General features: G+C 44.5%; 1 protein-coding gene across 7 annotated transcripts in view; it reads left to right on the forward strand.

The window, feature by feature from the left end:
• The first annotated feature begins 2,620 nt into the window (after positions 1 to 2,620).
• LOC128750815 (microtubule-associated serine/threonine-protein kinase 1-like) overlaps positions 2,621 to 19,801 on the forward strand; it is a 30,153-nt gene continuing 12,972 nt past the window's right edge. For 2 of the 7 annotated variants that reach the window (XM_053851352.1, XM_053851353.1), the window contains exons 1-2: positions 2,621 to 2,981; positions 12,659 to 12,687. In XM_053851352.1, coding sequence (XP_053707327.1) covers positions 2,910 to 2,981; positions 12,659 to 12,687 — 101 coding nt within the window. In that variant the 5' untranslated portion in view covers positions 2,621 to 2,909. Of the gene's footprint in view, positions 2,982 to 5,966; positions 7,325 to 12,655; positions 12,688 to 14,265; positions 14,645 to 19,801 lie in introns of those variants that run through there. The other 5 variants (XM_053851354.1, XM_053851356.1, XM_053851355.1 and 2 more) reach the window with 5 other exon arrangements.

Here is a 19,801-nt window from a genome sequence, read left to right on the forward strand (position 1 = left end):
AACATCACCAAGTCGACACACTGTTTTTTAGTGTTTGAAGAGCTTTGTAAAATATTTCAAAAAGCCAGCCTCCATCTGAAGAATGAATGGGATGTGCTCCTCTCTGACCCCGAACATTCTTGTCTATTCAGGAGGAAATTAGAACATTTCTCATTTGTTGTGTGCGTGCTGCTGGATATTTGAAAACAACAGGATGTTGAGAAATTTAATCTAACATTCTGGAGGCTGAACAAACCCAGATTCACGTTCACGAACTTTTATTCTACATTTGATACCCACTACTCTGACCTATGACATCTCCAGTACAAGGTGGCTGTTAAAAAGGTCGGACAGAAATGTCACTGACTCGTCGTTGTTTTTAAATGCTTCAGAGAGAACCATTGTTGTTTGAAAAAGGAAATGAAACTGAAGTAAGTCAGCATATTTCAACAGGCAAGTCGGGTCCATATCCATCGGAGTAGTCCAAGTTCGACATCCAGTGGTCAGAATGCGCAACTGCAGGCACCTTAGTAAAACGCAGATTTTTCATCCTCAGTCTGACTCGCTCCTGGATGATTTCCGAACACAGGTCAGCTGATTAGGTCGCTCCATGCGTAAACAGAGACGCTTCTGGGGTGAGTTGGTTCCAGTTTCAGGTGTGATTGTTCCTTCATTGTTAGTGTCGTCTAAATCTCTGCTCCTGGATCTTCTTCCCAAGATTCATTGTCAGGGTAGCAACTGCATAAGTGGAGAGGATCATGATGGTGGTGCCCACAAACTGTGTGGATGCCCCTCTCTTCGCTGCAACTCTCCATCGATGTCTTTGCAGTTGAGCTTCCATGGCCTCCACTGTTTGGACGGTTGGCTCCATAGCTGCAGGAGATTGGGTTCTCAGGTCCGGCTCTGTGTGCGGTTCAATGGTAGAGTGAACCGAAATGTTGCCATGTACCTGCTACTACACCTCTGACCCACGTCAAATCCTCAGCAGTGGGCCAAGTGACGTCAGCAGTGTCTTGCAGGTTGACAGACAGCTGCCCAGACGGCCGTGTGATTAAAACCACCTGGTATTTCTAGCCCAAGTTCAGGCTCACCTGAAGAGGTCTGGACGTAAAGTTCCACCTCACTCAAGTTCGTCTCTGATGGAATCAGATGGATGCAACAGAAGTTCTAGCTTGATCCACTGAGGATTCATATGGAGGACAGATGTCAGGATTATTGCCACACTCAAAATACTCAAGTGACCTTGGTTATTGTGCTCGAACTGTCTTGTCTGCGATGTGTCACAATAACAGAGAAGTTCCTAAATAAGAACTCTGTGGAATGCAGTGAGGAAGCAAGTTCTTCTTTTTCGTCTTCCTCTCCACCTCAGCCTCTTCCTCCATCTCTTTCTCCTCATCCCCCTCCTCCACCTTCACTTCCCCTTCTGCTTTTTCTCGAGAAAAATATTGTGTGTTTCATGAGTTCCTGTTGTTTGTGTGTATTGTACAGCCACCAGAGGGTGTGTGTTGGCCGTGCTCTGTTGTGTTTTGGCTGCGCCGATGAGAGCAATCCTCTTACTGAATCACTTGGTCAGAAGCTGCAGGCTGCCGTGTGGAGCTGCTGAAGAGGCTTTATTTGTGTCCTGCTGAGACAGGCAGGAGTGGTCACTGTTGGTCTGGACACCGTGGTTATCAGGATTACCTGCGAAGCATGCGGCTGCTCTCTGATCTTTTTTAATTGGGAAAGGCAGTCTGCGGGTGTGTGTGCTTACAGAAGGGCCTCACATTGAGGAGGAAAGGAACAATGGGGCGGTGGGGTCAGAACAGATCACAGATTACTATCTGAAAAAGCATCACGCCTTAATGAGTCTTTGCAGGAAGTATATATAAATGAGCATAATTCACCTAATTTCAATGAAAATGTTTTTTTATTTTTTAAATACGTTACTGTATAAAACTGGGCAGAAAGCTGCGTGTTGTTGCATTTTTTATAACTGACCACATGATGGCAGTATTGTGTCACCGTCGTTACTTTTTTGCGCAGCTATAACCATCTCGGTTCCATTGTTAAGTTCGATCGTCTGCGGCTGGAATATACGGTGCTTATTTGAAGTTATTTTCTTTCTTTTTTTTCGTGAGTCGTGAGCCGAACGGGAATCACATCATTGATTATTTGATATAATTTTGATGTCTTCAGTAGTGTTGCACGCAATGATTAATCGCTGTTTAGTTGAGGTACAAATATTTTAAGATTCATTTGAATCTGTAGTGACTCGATTATTTCAAAAGGGCTGAGTTTGTGCCTCAAAATCGTTGACACAAATGTCAATGACAATCTGGATCAGTTGTGCGTCACACACATGCATGTGATCTATGAGTACTGATCTCAAGGGAGGGAATGTGTGTGCAAGTCTGCGTCAACAGAATTTGTTTTTGTTTGAAAAGTTTGACCTGCTGCCTTCTTATATGACTCAATAACCTCAAATGACTCTTTTTTTCATGCTTACCTCAGAGCTTCTCACCTCATCTCGCAGGAAGATGTTCAGAGTGCAGCTAAACCCATTTTCACGCTACTTTTCATCCTCTTATTTTCAAAGGAGCAGGGCTGAGTGTGACTTCTCATTAGTCCAGATCTTCAACTCCAACCAGACCAGCTGTATAAGAGTTACACTGTTGGGTCCTCAGAGGAATCCTGCTCATGTAAAGTCATGTTGTGAACAATGGCCGTGGATTTGTTTTTGCAAAGTGCATATGAAGTGTGGTAATTAGGCTGGTTTGTCCTTGCAGCGAGGAGCGGAGCAGCTTTGGCTCTGCCTCCGAACAAAACTGAGCAGCTGTTAGCCTGGAAACTCAGAGGGATTACTCCATGGTTATGTAAGAGGATATTAAAGCGAAATCATCTCTGTGTTTTACAGCCGCTGTGCTCCGGCGACTCTCGGCACAGCGACTGTGATGGCAATTTTGAATATGAGAGACTTTTACATGGTTTTCATGGACAGGAGTTGGAGACGGAGCTGTGAGAAGGTGGGTCCCTTAATCACAGCTGAAGGGAACTGAGACCACATGCAGAAGTTTTCCGTGAGTGAGGTCTGAGCACGGTCGCAGTGGTAGCAGGAGCGAGATGCGTGTCATAAACAGTATTTTCAATTTCTCTCCTCAACTGTGCTGTAGTTTTAGACTATGCGGAGGTTGAATTCTGCCTCCCAGCTTCTGTTAGTTATGAAAGTGTCCCCAAGAATATTTGCCTGAGACTTGCCACTGAAGGTCCTTTATTTCTCATCCCGCAAGGTTCTTTATTTCTCAATCTGACAGGGACGTTATTAAGCAAGCTGTCATACTGTTTTCAGAGGATGTTTTGAGTGATACTGGGGTTCAACTGTGTCCTGACAGAATCGTAGGTGTCAATCATGATGCATAAAAGCTGTAAAACATGTATTGGACAGTTGGCAGTGGACTCCGTTGCTAATTCTAGACTGTACGATATCCAACATATCGGCAACAATGTTATATAATGTGGGGATGTGTAAGTCATACAAATGTCAATGTTCAGTGTATTAGAGGAGCTTGAAATGAACATTCATTCATTCGGAATAACATGAGGGCTGTTAGGCGGGATGGTGATGATGTTAACTCATTCTTCCAGACCAAACCTGGACTGCCTGGGGGCCATATGTGGCCCTTGTACACCTGTGTTTTTGTGGCAAAATGTCTAAAATGAATTGACTTTTTTTCCTCCCTTTGATAGATAACTCATTAGGTATCCTTTAGATGTTTTGTCCATAGTTCTATTATGAACTATATTGAAATACAATGCATCTAGAATAAAATATTTTATAGGTTTCATGGCATATTTTCACTTTTTAATATCCATAGTTACAGTTCATCTTTTTAGGTCCATTTTGTCCCTGTTCCTTAAGTGTATGTTTTGAAAATGTTCCCATCCTAGTTATCGTCATCTTCCTTTTGGCATGGTGGCCCCTCTCAACAGTCACAGTTTACACAGGAGGTTTAATTGCCCACCCCTGTTCTCGACTGAATTAACAGGGCTGAGAAGAAAGTCGTAAATATTTGCTCGGTCTCTGAGAACTGCAGTATTAATGTCGCACATGTGCAGGTATAAAAATGGAACCATCTGAATCATGATTAAACTGGAGGGAGTCAATGTAACATGAATGAATTAGACTGTGAGATGACTGTGGAGAGTCAGGAGGGAGGAGTCGCATGGTTGGAGACACATCATATGCTAAGGGGATGTCTTGAATTTGGTGAGAGACACCACATAAAATCTCCACATTGGGTTTGTGATAACCTGCCAGGTGGCATTGTACACACATCTCATCTGAGGATTAAGCAGAAGCTCTGCGGAATTTTCTTTCCGCAGATGTAAGTCTTGGAATGTTTCAGCAGAGCACCGATAAATGTGATTTATGACAGAGGTCAGCGCTGTGCCTCTGACTGTACACAGCGAAGGGAGTTGTTTAACGCAGGGTTGTCGTGGTCGTTTGTCCCAAATATTTGGTTTATAAACACCGCCTTTTTTGTTTAGCTGAGGACAGAAAGCAGACCTGAACAGGCTGTGTCCTCCCCATCCTCTAGTCACTTAAGCATATATAATGGCGGTGACCACCACTCTCCTCTAAAATTTCCTTCTCAGTCTTGCTGCTACTCTGATGCACTTCCCTCCCTACCTGCACTCTCTTCTTCACCTTCCTCCTTCTCTGTCAATTACTCTGAATGACAGGCTCTGAGAACTAGCCTCTACAAATCACGATGTCATCTGCAAGCATCATGCATGGAGAGGCCATCACCATAGCAGACAACACACTGCAGTGTCACTACTTTTAGTCCATGGTAGTTTATTTGTTGATTCTGCACTTAAAATTCTATTCTTTTCCTAAATACATATTTAAATAGTTTGAGAATTAAATACTAAAAAGGTATTTTCTTTTTTTTATGATTTTTTTATATTAGATAATTAGACTTATTATTATTGTTATGTTTTATTTTATTTTTTCTTGCTTTTTTTCTATTTTGCATGGAAAACCATTTAATACAGTTTTTTCTTCAGGGGTTTGTAAGTTTCAACATCATGCGGTGTGTGAAGCTTATCATGTCCAGTTATATGATCACTGATAGAAAGGTATTTCTTGAATGTGTCTGTGTGCAGCTGCGTCTGCCAATGATGAGCTCATCGCTGTGCGGGCGGCATGGACCATATGTTGCGCCAAAACTGTGTGAAAGTCCTAATCCCCAAACAAGGAATTATACAATGGCCTTGCCAAATGGCCCCCTACAGGCCGGAAATGATTACGTTGTCAAATCCTGAATGCCCAAATCTGAAGGTGACCTCAAGAAAAGATGTTGCAGTCAGGCATCAGATGGTTATTATGACGGGCTGAATATGAGCTGCTGTTCTTCTCCCTGTTGGTGAGCTTGGCGCCGCTGTCTGTGGTGCTGAAATGGCCAACGTCTTACTGCTGTCCGTGCAGAGCTGCTGCAACTGAACGAGTTCATATCAGACGCGTTCCATCACAGGACTTATTCGTACAGGCAAAGGTTACTCACTCAATTAATCTCTGAAAGAGGGAGTACAATCTGGGTCACCATGTGACAGCTTCAGAGATGTGCAGCATGTTTGTGGAAGAAAATCAGGCGTATTAATGACTTAGGAAAGTGAGAGTGGTCATTGATCAGTGGACTGGGCTTGTGACGTGATTATCCAGATTATCTCGCAGTGACGTCACCGCGAAGTGATTAGGATGCACTGTCCGAGTAGGACCTGAACATCACTGTTGCTGGGTGGAAGCAGCTCTGATCAGAACGAAGACCCAGGCAGTGTTTCGTGTTTGGGACTACAATGGGTCGTAAAGGCAATCTTACATACCTTGGTCCAGTGGCTCTCAAAAAATGTCCGGGTGGATGGTGAATTGTTCTCACCAGCAAGTGAAGGGTGGGGGCTGCGTTTTTGACAGGAGGGGACGCTCACAGGTCCTCCCCTAGTGGTGCTCAGTTTCACTGCATAAGAAAAGTGCTCCTTCTTGAACCCATTTATTTTCTCCATTTTTAGATTCCTGAGAAAAAGAAAAAGTTTCTCTCCCACCAGTTTCATGCATTAATTTTAAAATCCGGAAGTTTAGCAGCCACATGCACTAAAAACTAGTCCACTGCCAAGTCGTATGCAAATGTACTCCAAATATTGCACGTGGAGAACACGTCGAAATAGACCCATTAAAGTAAAAACAACATCACCCCCGCACTCTCCCTCAACTCAAGTACTGGATTCATAAAATTAATATTTATGGAACCCAATGGCTCCACATGCAATGCAGTTAAACAGTGAGAAATGAATAAGGCCTCTCTTTTTACTGTTTTAACACAACTCAATTTGCCTGTCTGTGGATGTCTCGTCCGCATTGAAGTTTTTTTTTTTTTTTTTGCGCAAGAACATGATGCAATACAGCGTTTTGTCTCCGGTTATCATCCAGAAACCGTGTGATCGTCACTGCGTCTTTACTTGCATCTTTTATTTGGGAGATGAATTGCATGAGTGTAGCAGCTCTTTTTTGTTTCATGGAGGTGTAACTAGTCGGTTAGGAGGGCGTTTTGACTTGCAAAGCAGCATGTGATCCCAGCTGGAAACATTTCTGTTGTTCTGGATGAAGCCCCATTCAGCCCTGGAGAGAGGGAGGAGGAGGGGCGACAGGGAATCCCAGGAAGAGCTTACAGATCTCGCACCGCTGCTGTCGCACCGTCCACTCTTCCGAGTCCCACCGAGGAGACAAAGCGTTCGGAGAGAAAGTCAGGACGTGATTCAACTCCGTCGATGATGCTCCGTCGTCCAGCTCTGATGTCAGTCCGGCTCTCTCCGGGATGAAGAGCGTCTCTGCGCAAAGCTCCTCCGCTTCGAACTGACTCAAGCCTCCCGGTCGCGGTTGTTTGGGGACGAAGGCGGTCGTTATTGTGTCTGTAAGCAACCGAGCTCAGTACTTGGGTTCGGGATTCGGACACTCTTTCGCGGACTTGAGCGGTTCTCGGCCTCACGGAGAGCGCAAACCTCCGCTGGTGATCCAGGATGCTCCAGCTGCCACCAACCTGACTGACGAACACCGAGGCAATACGTGACCGGAAAGCTTCCTTCCTCCACTGAGTCTGGCTCGATATTAATGTGTTTGCGTGGCAGCGGACCATCTCTGCGTGTGCGCCGGAACAGTGCCGCTGCTACTGGGCGAGCAGCTCCGCTGGATGCCGCAGGGGGACCGGACTCTTCATCGGGGTCAGGAGATTGATTTAGTGAGGGGAAATCCCCCGCCGGGGGTCTTGATCAAGACATGGACGACTCGGGTATAATTCGGCGCCGGAGGCTGCAAGTGAGTTTGATGAACCTCGTGTTTTCATTTCAACTTTGTGGTTTCCCCTTTGATGCCATGTTGTTACAACATAATAACTTCAGTGTTACAATGACCACATCTGAGTTGATCGATTAACGTGGGTGTGGGAAACAGCATCGTTGAAGCTCTATTAATATTCCCATTTGGGTATGAATAATTAACCAGTGTCATAAATAAATTATCTATTCCCTAGTGATTATATTTGTAATCGGTAAAATGCTGTTCTGGCCTGTCATTGGTGCAAATTTGTGTTATACTTAAAGCATTGTGAAATGATATATGACATAATGCTTCATTTATTGTCATTTGTGGCTGGACTCAGAGGCGCTCAGTAATATATTTAAATGTCATTTATTTTTAACGAATTCCTGGAGAACCGGCGGCTCATAATTAAGCTCATTGTTCCTGCTAGCCCCCACCCTTTCTGCCACTTTAAAAACGGTTTGCTCTCTTTGTTGTCGTGTTCTTTGTTCAATCACTAAAATAAACAAAACTGGCCGACAGTAACACTGTTGTCTAACAGCAGTCCAAGAGTTCTTTTTATGTTAGCTGGTGTGAGCCCTACTCATTCCAACTCTCAATAAAATAAAATAAAAAACAGGACCAAAAGTTTTATTTTAAACTGAATTTCCTTTCGAGTGTATTAATCCCCCCAGCCATCAGTAGAAATGGCCATGCTGTTAAATTTTATAGCTTTAAGAAACCAGCCGCATGATTTACATGAAAGTGTATGAGCGCTTTAAACATCCTATGATGACGCTACAGCCTGATTCATAGCAACTGTATAGAAAATGTACCAATAGACATGACCCCAACGTCGAAGTTTTGCTTTTTGTGGCAAAAATAATTTTCAACAGTATGTAAATGGCATGCTTTTACTTACTAAACTGATTGTGATAGTGTCAGGCTCAGTGGTTAAATACATGTACATGTACCTTCATCCCGATGATGCGGCATAACACAAGACATTCATAATGTTTGCTGACTAGATAAGATCAGCCATGAGGTCAGCATGCGTCAGAAAGCTCTCACAGGCCCCACAAAATCACCTTCCGTGCTGGATTTGGGCCACGGCCCATACATTTGCCTCATAACAAAGAGCGCTGTCCAAACCCAAATCTGAAAATCACCTGCATTCCCTGTATTCATTCAGCTGTGCTCCATAACCACCAAGCTTGAGTTGCGCTCCAAATGATGTCACTTTTAAGACTAATCTCTCCAGATGGGGTCTTAAACGTGACAAATCAGTGTTTTTCTCACAATGTTTAACAACAATTTAACCTCTGCAGTCGTCGTCATTCCTCAAGAGCTCCCTCCAGCAGCTTGAATATTTCGACTAATGAGCCTCGACATGCTGTACAGTAGATGTGGTTCAAGGAAATGCTCAATCATGTGCGCCGCCGCCATGCGTTCATCTATAATGAAGCACTGTGCTTAATCATGGGTTAAACACCGCCTCCATCTTTGTGTGATTCAGTGGAGGGAAGTGAGGTGAGCAGCCTCCTTTTTATTGCTCTCTTCTTGTTGTCTTGTATTTGTGAATGCTAAAAGAAAAGATGATGCGTTGGTATGAAGGAAGGCCTGGATTCAGGGAGGATTATGGGTGAGGTGCTCTGATGGCTTCATGTCTCCTCCACTCGCAGCTCTTTGCTCGGCTGACATGATGTATGAAAGGAGCTGGAAGGGGATTAATCATCACACAGTCAGACTCACAAAGTCCCTGACGTTTGTGCAGATAGTGTGGTCAGCTCTGTGATTTAGTGTGCTTGCATGGACTATATGAATCTATGTCGTGTGATTGGCTCTTTGAGTCACACTGTGCTGTCAGTCCCCTGGGTCTCATCATCCAAACCGCCACTCTCTTGCTCTTCCTCTGTCTTGAACACACACACACACACACACACACACACACACACACACACACACACACACACACACACACACACACACTGCTTCCCTGCACCATATGGTGACACACCGCTCCCTCCCACTTTGGGGTCAGAGTTCATACTCGATGATGCATCGCGTGAAAGTGGGAACATAAAATGACCGTCTTCTGCTGACTGTACTCAGTGACTCTGCACTTCTGGCTCATGCTTAATTCACAATCATATCAGCTCTGGTGCACAGTCTGTTTATAGTTCAGAAGCTGGAGTCGCCAACCGTCGACCCCCTTTTTTATACTTTTCACATGTAGGTTTTGAGCAGTAGAGAGAAGTGGCTTTGGTCGTGCCTTTGTTGGGCCATGTTTCAGAATTGAATCGAGTGACTGTTTAAATGGATTAAACAAAGCCCAGCTCCGACATGTCGATCAGTATCTGACACTTATGGCCCATCAGCTGCGACTCTTTCATCCGTCAAGCTCGCTCTGTCAGACGACGGTCCGGTCTGGTCACTGCTTCTGGGCAACAGACTCGCCTTGATTGATCCTCGCTGCTCACCCACACGTCTGCTGCTGACCATTTTTCTCTCCACAAAACGATGGAAGCGGGCGGGTCATTCCGACACAGAGTCAAGCCGCTAATGCCATTTCATTATTAGATGGGCGGGTTCCTCATTTGTTGGAGTCAAGATCACTTCAAGGACACACGATGGTGCTGTTTTATGGCGTGTCATATGTCAGAGTTGACACACGGTGGGAATGGTTAAGCAGCGGAATACAGGTCAGGGCACGTTGTTAAAGGTGGGGGAGACGTGCAGCCTGCCAAATGATTTCATATTCACTTCGGTGAAATAAAGTTTAAATGAGCATCATTTTAATCCATGCGGTTTTTGGTTTCTCATATGACGAAGGTCGAAATCCAACACTGGTTATACAAGCATGGTGAGAATTTTCAAGGCTTCAAATTCATAAATACAACATATACTATTGTTTGGTCGATCATGGGAGAATCCGAAACATATCCCTGAATTTAGTAAGACTTATTGTTGGTGTCCGGTTTAGAAAAACCAATGGACATTTTCATTCAAATTACCACTAAAGCTTGCGGTCATGGTGGTTTGGATGTAAATCCTCAGACGTTGCGATAAATTTTCATTTTATTCCATTCGTCAGCAGTTTAATATTCATAGTCTGGGTATGAAGACACGCCCTTCTCCCTGGCTGTATTGACTTGATTTATTGATCGACATGTGTTTATTCTGCTGTACATTATGATACACAGTTGCATTGACACTGCCTTTCTATTTGATTTTCTGAACCAAACCAAAGATTTCATGCAGAGCTGAAACATGAACATGCACTGTGTTGGTTTGTGTTTAACGGAGGCTCCTTAATGAGAAGGTTTAGTCACAGGAGCCCCCGACCGTAAAAAAACTACAAGCCATGACGGTGCAATGAGCTATGAGCACGGCAATTTTGGCACAGTAATTACCCCACAGGAGGATTAAGTGGTATCCAAGATCACATTCATCCAATTATCCACGGACTGCTTGTTCCCACCGAGTCAAACTGGAGGACTCGGTGGCATTTTTTAAATAATAAAAACCCAGCAAACAGTGAGTCACAAAAGCAGATTTATAGAGCGACTGATGCACCAGTCTCCTGGCAGGACAGCAGAAAATCAATGGGAGTTTCAAATGGAAAAGCAGCTCTGACCTTATTGCCTGTTAAAGAGGGGGTAGAATGTGTGTTTCAAGTGTCTGTGTGGAACTTCAGCTTTATCGTGCTGTTTCGTAGGTTTGTTTTCTGAGATTCGGAAAGGCTTCGCTACTGTCAGACTCTGAAGCTCTCATCAAGGGTTTCATACTCTTTAGCCAAATGTACTCACGAGTGAAGAAGACGAGTCCCCGATCTGAACAACGGCTATTTGTTTTGGAGACAGCTGCACTTTGTTTAATGTGCCAGCCTCTTGTTGTCGAGACGCGCCAGGATGTTAGAGACACCAGACAGACGGCGGGCTCATTCCAGCATGCAGAGCCAGGTTCCGTTGATAAACGTTCTGCTGCTGACGTTTCTCGGCTGTTTCCTATTCCATCGAGATTTCGCTTTGACTAGCTCTTTTAAATAGTATTTCTAGACCCTTTTCCTTCCATTTCCAGCACTTTGCAATGTTTCTGTATTTAGAACGCTGCATTGAGTGACTGACTAATTAGCCTCCCTTTATTGAGTTTATTTATCCCAAAGAGTCAATATGTTGATCACTTGACCTCAGTGATGGATCTATACAGCAGCGCTGTTTAACTCAATCACACTATGCTCAGAATGTCTGTAATGCGAGGCCAAACAGGATACATTTTATTGACGACCATGTCGGGCAACACATATCTTTATTTATTTAATTTAATATTGCAAATAGAAGCTCCCACTCAACACATGAAATGACTTGGCATGCCAGTTTTGGCCTGTGGTCTTCGGGTTTGACACATAAAGGATGAGTTATCCACAGCGTTGTGTGTTTACAGTCCTGTCTGTTTGTTTAAGCCTTCACGCCTTGTAAGTCATGGTGTCTCTGGCTCTGACGGCTCAGTGTCAATTAGCCTGATCAATGGAACAGAGTGAAGAGGGATCACTGGGTTGAATATGCAGCCGTCCTTGTTAAAGAGAGGCAGTAGTGCACTGCATCCCTCAGATGGTCAAACATGTTACCTGCTGTTGTGACATGAACGTCAGCGTCCTTCAAGTCACTTTCTCATAGCAGCAACCCCCGTCCTTGTCTGGAGGTTACCTTGGTTGATTCAGTGGTCAGTCCATGTGATGCTAATGGCACCTTTAACATGGTTAGACTGCACGTGACAGGGGAAGGTGTGAAGCAGCTAGCGTCATAATGACGAGGGCTTTAGTATGGCTCTTGTGTGAGATGGGCTGAACCCTGGGGCAGGATCTCACCCTTGTTTACACCCTCCCTCCTCCCTTCTCTCACTCTGTAAGGGGTTCGTAAAGAGCCAGACTGTGCTGGCTCCTGTTCTGGCACTGCTTGCTCTGTTTTCATTCAGGGAAGTGAGTGTCGATCGCTGTTTAACTCCAGTGTTCCATCTGGACTCAGCGGAGGGGAGGATTGAGAGATGAGTGCCGTGCCACTGGCAGAACCGACTGAGATCCAGATGGAAGTTCTTCTGAGTTAAAATGGGTTTATACGTAAATGATCAGCAGCTGTGTTCTGAGCAGCTGAACACGTTTTCAGCTCGGGACTCAGTAGACCGGGGAAATGTCCGGCCCGCGGGCCACATGGAAGCCTTAGCCTGCTTTCCTCTGGTCCTCATAAGAAAGGAAACTGGCTGTGTAGAACCAGAATCAGCTACACACTTCTTTTTGGGTGCATGTAAATATCTTCAGTACCTGATCTCTTCTCTCTTTTGTGTTTCTCCTAGAAGGATCTGCCACTGCCTCGCAAGAGCAGCAGGTGAGTCTTTTATACCTCTTTTCTTTTTGCTGTTCAATTTATGTTTCACATCCCCTGAGAAACTCAAGGGCTGTGATCAAAGTGACTCAACTTTGAGAGCACTTCACCCATGCTTGCAGCGCTGAGTGTGTGAGCCACGAGTGTCTGGGATTTGTTGGAGGACAGCAGGGAGCTGTAGATACTGTCCATGGTGCTGAAAGTCTCATGCTACTTGCTCCATGATTGTTGTCTCTCTGTTCTTTCTGTTTGTTCTGTTTCTTTTACCGTAGTACCTTGTCTGAATGATATTCTTTGATTTTCAATGCATTATTTAAGATACTAAGTAGAGACAACGGCTCACAATTCACAAGAATACACAGATCTCCTCACATTGATTTTATGACTGTAGATCTGTGAAACAATATTAACTTATAAACTTCAGTTTTTGACAGGGTAACAGTTTAAATCAAACATTTCTGAAAATCATGTGACTATTTTACATATTTACAATACAGAACTTTAACTTCTGGACTTCAATTATTCAGTTTTTGGCTGGTGTGGTAGGAGTGAGCAGTCTGGTGGTCTCTCTCTCTCACTGACCGTCGCATCAAGGTTATGACTCCTATTAAAATGTGACACTGCACTCCTAACTAGCAGCTTTTTCTATCATTGGAAAGCTCTAGTTGGGATTTTTTAGATCACACTCATCGATCAGAAGTTATTATCCTAAGACGTCTCTCATAAATCTGCACTGTTTCGACAGATCTACTGTCTAAACTGTAGATCTCTACTGAAAAGTAGACAGATCTACTTTTCAAAATAGTCAAAAGAATTTTCTTGGTGTGATAACCCTTTGTAGTTACCCGAGATTTGAGCTGTGTCATACTGCTGATTTCAACAAAGCGGTTTTCAGACTCTCCTCGGTGTCAACCAACAGGTTTTCTTCATGCTAACATATAAAAAAAATGTATCCATCAGCAAAGTCTGTGGTCTTAGCTCACCACCTCATCCATTTGCTCCCCCTCACCCCAAGTCATCATGGGTAATCAGACATGAAATGAAGCAGCCGACCACCTTGCCGGTGTGCAGGTCCTCTTACTGTAGCTTTCTCCGCTTCACGCCTCTCGCTCTCAGAGCAGCTTCCAATTGGATTCAGTCTGTCTGTGTTTTCATCATCTCACATCTGTGGGAGGATGTCACCATAGTCTATTGCAGACGTGCTCCGGTGGAAGATGTATTATTGCTGCCATACGGGGTGAGAAATCAAGACGGCACACACTAAAAGCTCAGGGTCATTTTGTTCACAACCTTGGACACGTCGCTCATCGTTACAAGAATGATGACAATTTCTGTTTCAAGCCAACACAAAAATATATTTCTCTTTATGATTCTGTTTTCTTCCCAGTGGATCAGCAAGGAGCTCCATAACTGCTACTTTGAACTTCAAAATTTAAAATTGCTTGTGTGTGACATTGATGGGGAAGGTGAATGGTGGCGCACCTCCTGCATGCATTCATGAATGAACAGCAGACGATCACGTGTGTGTGTCTGTCAGTATGTGTGGCTCATGTCGTCATCGATTCTGCCTCTAAAACCTTCTTACATAAGAGTCAACATGACCTTCACAGCCATGTCTTCAGTGTTCGCTGAGATGGATCTTTAATCTTCATTCATTCTCTCGTGTGTGGCCTTACCCTGCAGTCAAAGCTCTTAGCGCTAACTGCACACAAATGAGTCACCAAATTACACTCAGTCCTGTTGCACCTTTAGAAAACGACCCACAATCCCACGCTGCCTTTTGTTGTTCCTCTCCAAAGGCAGCCTCTCCCTCCCTCCCTTGCTCTCTTCCACTCACTTGACCAGACACACACCAGCACTGAGCTAAAGGTTATGTGTTGCATGACGATGGCATTCTCATCAGCCACTGTTGAGCACCAGCGCCGCGACCACTGAGCAACATGTTCCGACGCACTCGAAGGTATGAGGTTCAGGAGGTGATCCAGTATGATGTCGACTGTGCTAGACTGCTCTGTCTGCTTCCTCCGGCAGCGCTGCATTGTTCTTCTTTGATAACTTTGTTATGGCTTGATGCATGCCAGATTTGGGATATTATTACGAAAGATGTTTCACCTGTTGAGTGCTTGCAAATGCCTTCTACTGAATTTGAAAATAAGAGATTGGATTTTTCATCTTATTGTAGTTGAACCAGGTTTAAACCAGAGTTGAACTCAGTTTGGCTTTGATGCATTCAAGTTTTTACCTGCCGGCGGTCGTTCCACCTACAACCTTACCGTCATGACTGTGAGCGTTGCTTAGCTTATCTTGTCACAGGCAACCACGTCAACTTGTCCTGGCATTAATACTGGAGGACAGGTCTTAATCAAGGAAGGTAGCAAAGGTTCAGTTCCAAGCTCTTGTTATCCTACTGATGCTCCTCAACCTTGTGACACCACACAGTTGCTTCTGCAGCATCAACTAAGGTTAAAATGAGGTTTATAGTCATTAATTAAACGAAGGTTTCAGCACACATTTCTAAATAAATTGCTTCAGTTGGTTGCCATCATAGAACTCTGGTAACCATGAGTGTATGACCGGTTAACCACATCCTAATTTTGATGGGAAGTGACTACCAACCGCTACCGGCGAGAAACAGCCTGTAAGTGACGCTGGAAAAACAAATGTTCAGACACAGGAAATGTTGAATTGTGACTTAATAATATGTGAATGCACGGAGAAAATGTGGCTTTAAACCTAAACATTGATGAGAGCTGGTAAATAATCCACCAATGTCACTGCAGTCTAATTTGATTTGGCTGCCTGAAGGGAAACTTGTAAGTTGTCATTTCAGTGCATCAGTTCCCACTGATGGTGTCACTTTGGGAGAAATGAGTCCTCAGATGTGGAAACGATGAGTCATGGAACAAGCAGGTGGATTGGTTGTTGGAGCTGACTGAGTCATGCGTTCTGACAGGTGATAGAATCTAGATGGCGCTAGATTTAGAATTCTCTGTGGGGCATCAAATTGACTGACTGACACTCGTTCTTTAAAAATCAGTCATGAAATTAGCACGGATTCATCTCATTGTGGGAGCGAAACACCTGAGCCCAGACATGCCGCTGGAACTGTGTAACATCTGAGTAACTCCTGCTGCTGAAAGCCTGAAGTGAAAGGGTTCCAGTAAAAAGGCTGTATATAAGGTGGAAACCTATCAGCTGGACTCGGCTCTCTCGCTCCTGCAATGATCTTCTCCCCTCTACGGATGGAGGCATAATTGCAGGCATTAAAAGAAGAGAAATAATGAGGGCGATAAAAGTCAAGTGGAAAACTAGAGAGGTTGTGTAAGAAGTGAAGTAAAGGAGGCCGAGACAGAGCGCGGGGCCCTGGGGTGATATCTGTGTCGGCTCCTCCATTAGGGACCAGCTCACTAAGGTTACGTGAGCAAGCAAGAGGCACAGAGTCGCCGTCACCGCCTGACTTTCACTTCGCATTTGTCTTCTTTATGATGCTTGTTCCCACTCAGGTTCTTGTGAATTTTGGTTGTAAAAGATCAGGCTGATATTAGCTGAGTAATTTCCCACCATGAGCAGTTTTTATTTTTTATTTTCAGTAATGTACTTGCTGTCCTGCTGCTATATTTCGCTATGGTTTACGATGCAGGCTACAGGGCGTTGTTTAGTGTAAAGGGGAAAGGATGAGAAGGGGGATGCTCCCTGTATCCCTCCTCAAATTAAGTACTGAGTAAGGAGTTGTCAGTTAGATAATGTAGTTAACAGGCTGTAAATTGATGCAATACAAACTTTATTGTCATTTAACCCCATGTTGTTAGCATTAGCCTTTACTTCACTACTGCAACGTCTACACTTGATCTAATGCTAAAGTGGGGGTGACATGAAAGTGTGGTCACGTGTGTGACTCTGGCTTGTCGGGCAAGGCCAAGTACTTCTTATATAATTGATGGATAATCGGGATGTGTTTTTCTAGGCTTTCTGTACAGCTGTTATTGCTCCTATTGTAGTCACAACCTTTGGAGTGTTCTCCTCTGAAGTATCACGTCAACAAACGTAATCGCTGTACTGTAAAACACAGCTGCTCACAAACGCTTTTCTGCAATACTAAATAGGTCAGTTTACCTCTCTAAACCTATTAAGGAAGGAGTAAGGCGGTCAGAGGAGGCCGGTGCTCCTGAATCGAACCAGAGAGTGATAAGTGCTTCGGCCTTTCCTCCAGAGGTTCCAGCAACTCAATAGAATGTGCTACGTCTCCTATTAGCTCCTGACTCCAGTAAAAGGCCCCGTCGCTCCCCCTTTGGAGTAATGAGACTCTTATTCTGTGTGATGCCGGGCGTCTCCTGCTGTAGATCACTGGTGAGGTCTGGGCCTGCCCGACAGCGTCGCGCTCGCTCCCGCTTGATAGAAATCCAAAGTGTCAGCGGCGATGCAGCTCCCCGGAGACTCGGCACAAGATTTCGAGTGCATTACACGTCTCCAAACCACACACGAGATGGTTCCAGCTCGCGTTTGTGGGGCTGTTAGGGACGTTTGGTTCTGGTCAGTTCATTTTATGGCTGTAATTTTGACATTCAGCGCGAGCGTGCGTGCAGTGGAGTGCAGAGCTGATGGAGGTGAGCGAGGACAGCGTTGCGCCTCAGGATGCTCATCACGACCACTTTATCTCTTCCCTTTTTACCGCAGATCATGTGACCTAGTGGACACTCTGCCAACTGAAGTGCCAAATTTAGTGCTTTGATCTGATTGTTTGTCTTCGCAGGAGCCGCAGAGCCTCTCTGATGGCTGACGACTCTTTATACTTCACTGCTTTTGAAGCTCTATTTTTAATGAAGAGCCTCCAAATGGGTGATGCAGGGTCTCGAGTGTGAGATTTTAATTGTCAGTCTTGAGCAATACGGTTTTATTTTGATCTTTTGTGATCGGCAAAATATGTAAGTAATGTCCTCCATTTTTCTGCTTTTAGTTAGAAACCAGTAATGATGGTTTGTTTCGGAATGGGAGCTCTGATATGCAATTTCAGTTTGTGATTAAAAGGAAGTGATAATTGTTACATGCGCAGCCGATTTTAATCTCATCACAAACTGCTCAAAATAAAGAAATATTTGCACGCAGCAGCTCAATAAAAGGGCTGTGGTTTCAGTGACGGACGCTGCATAGCAACAAGACATCATGTGGTCATGATCCAGGCCATGCTAGGTTTCTCCCCTTTATTGAAGCTAGTGGTGGCCCATTCTGTTTTCTACCAGCCTTTGATGCACATTTGTGTAGTCTGACATGAAGGAGTGGTTGGGTTTGATCAATATTAATGACCCTGCCTCCTGCTGCTGCTGGAAGGTGCTTGAAGATTTTGTCTCTCTGTGTTATCTTCTTCTTACACCACCGCCTCACAATCCCCATGTGTTATACATTTTGTTAGATTTATGCAGTTTGAATTTATCCTGTGTGTGTGTGTGTGTGTGTGTGTGTGTGTGTGTGTGTGTGTGTGTGTGTGTGTGTGGCACAAAACTGGGTCACGTTTACTTCCGCATGTGTGGGTGATGATCACCACTGGGGCTGTCCCCCCTTCATCTCACTGCTCTCTTCATTTCACACAAAAAAAACAGTTTCTGCTAACACTGTGTGATTTTCATTTTAGTGTGTATTTTGTTGTTAAGAAATTCATGACATGAGTTGCGTTGCTCGAGCAGCTCGCTCCTCCTGCACCTCCTCTACTTTCCATCCCCTTTGGCAACAGCAACCCAGATTTCCAGAGTGCAGAAGTGTGGTCTCCTCCCTCCTCACGTTTTTGTTCAACCAGCATCATAAGCGGCGAAGCATGCTGTGCTGCATATTGAAAGTGGAAAAGCTGCGCATGAATATATACACATCTGGAAGCTAGCAGTGTTACTGCAGAGCTGAGACCATCATGAAACTGTGAATACCTGATCTGGACGAGCCGCCCATGAATATGGACGTGTGAGCCAGGAATCCCACTGACAAGCTCATCATTATGCTCCAGTCTGGGGGAGTGGAAGGTTGGAGATGTTGGATATGGTTCAGGTGGCCAGATTTGGAGCTGAGGAAAAGGGACATTTGGGGGCCCAACGTTATTGCTTGGCCATTCAAAGCAAGACAGTGGACCTGGATTCTCAGAAAGCAAACCCATTCATGCAACACCATCCAAACCTCTTCTTCTCTGGACGTTCCAATCCCACTTCTGACACCATTATTCTCATTGGGTGGAGCCTTGTTTGCCAAAAACCTGAAGAGTCGTGCTTCATAGTATTTTAAAATGTACCATTTTTTACCGTTTCACCGTACCATTTCATTTGTTAGTTAAGGAACATACAGGGGTTGGATAAAATAATGGAAACGCCTGAAAGCTAAAAAAGCTTTCAGGTGTTTCCATGATTTTGTCCGACCCCTGTAGTATGAAAGGACGCCGCTCTCAGAGTAAGTTGCAGAGTTACTTCTAATCTTACTCTTGAGTTTCAAGCTGAAAGCCTGATGTTTCCTCAACAATGTCATGGCATTAACTCATTTTATTTTAAAGTGAATGACCCCACGACTCCATGTTCTGTTTTTCCACATTACTCTCCATGTCCTTGACGCAGCGCTTCTCCTCAACTTCCTATTCCTTTTTGGCAATAACAAGCAGCGATGTGAGAGTGCAGGAAGGGTTTTCTCTCGGATGAGCATCACTCACTCTAAAATTGGACAGTTCCGTTACTGATGTTTTTTCACTGTAGCCGGAGGAAGTGCAAGGTAAACACACGTCATTGAGTGCCTGCGTGTTTACATACAGGACGAATACTGACAAGCAGCTTCAAGGCCAAGTCTGCAGCGACTCTTCATCGATTTCCTGCAGCAGTGGGAATCCATTAACCAGGAATAGTCCTGCCACTCTGCTCTCTTTGTTTAGCCGGCCGTCTCCTGTCTGCAGAGGCTTCTGCGCTGAGCACACACACTGGTGCAGATAATTCCCATCTGTGGAATCAGCTGGGTGTTTGTGCGTGAGATCACCGCTGTGGCACTGCCCAGCAACCGTTGCTGAGCTCATTGATCCAGTTCAGCAAGTGTGAAATGGCACAATAGCAGCTATTGGACTTCAAATCAAGTCTATTGACATCCGCCATCAATATCCATA

This window comes from Synchiropus splendidus, chromosome 19 (assembly GCF_027744825.2).
Source record: "Synchiropus splendidus isolate RoL2022-P1 chromosome 19, RoL_Sspl_1.0, whole genome shotgun sequence".
Taxonomy (NCBI): Eukaryota; Metazoa; Chordata; class Actinopteri; order Syngnathiformes; family Callionymidae; genus Synchiropus; species Synchiropus splendidus.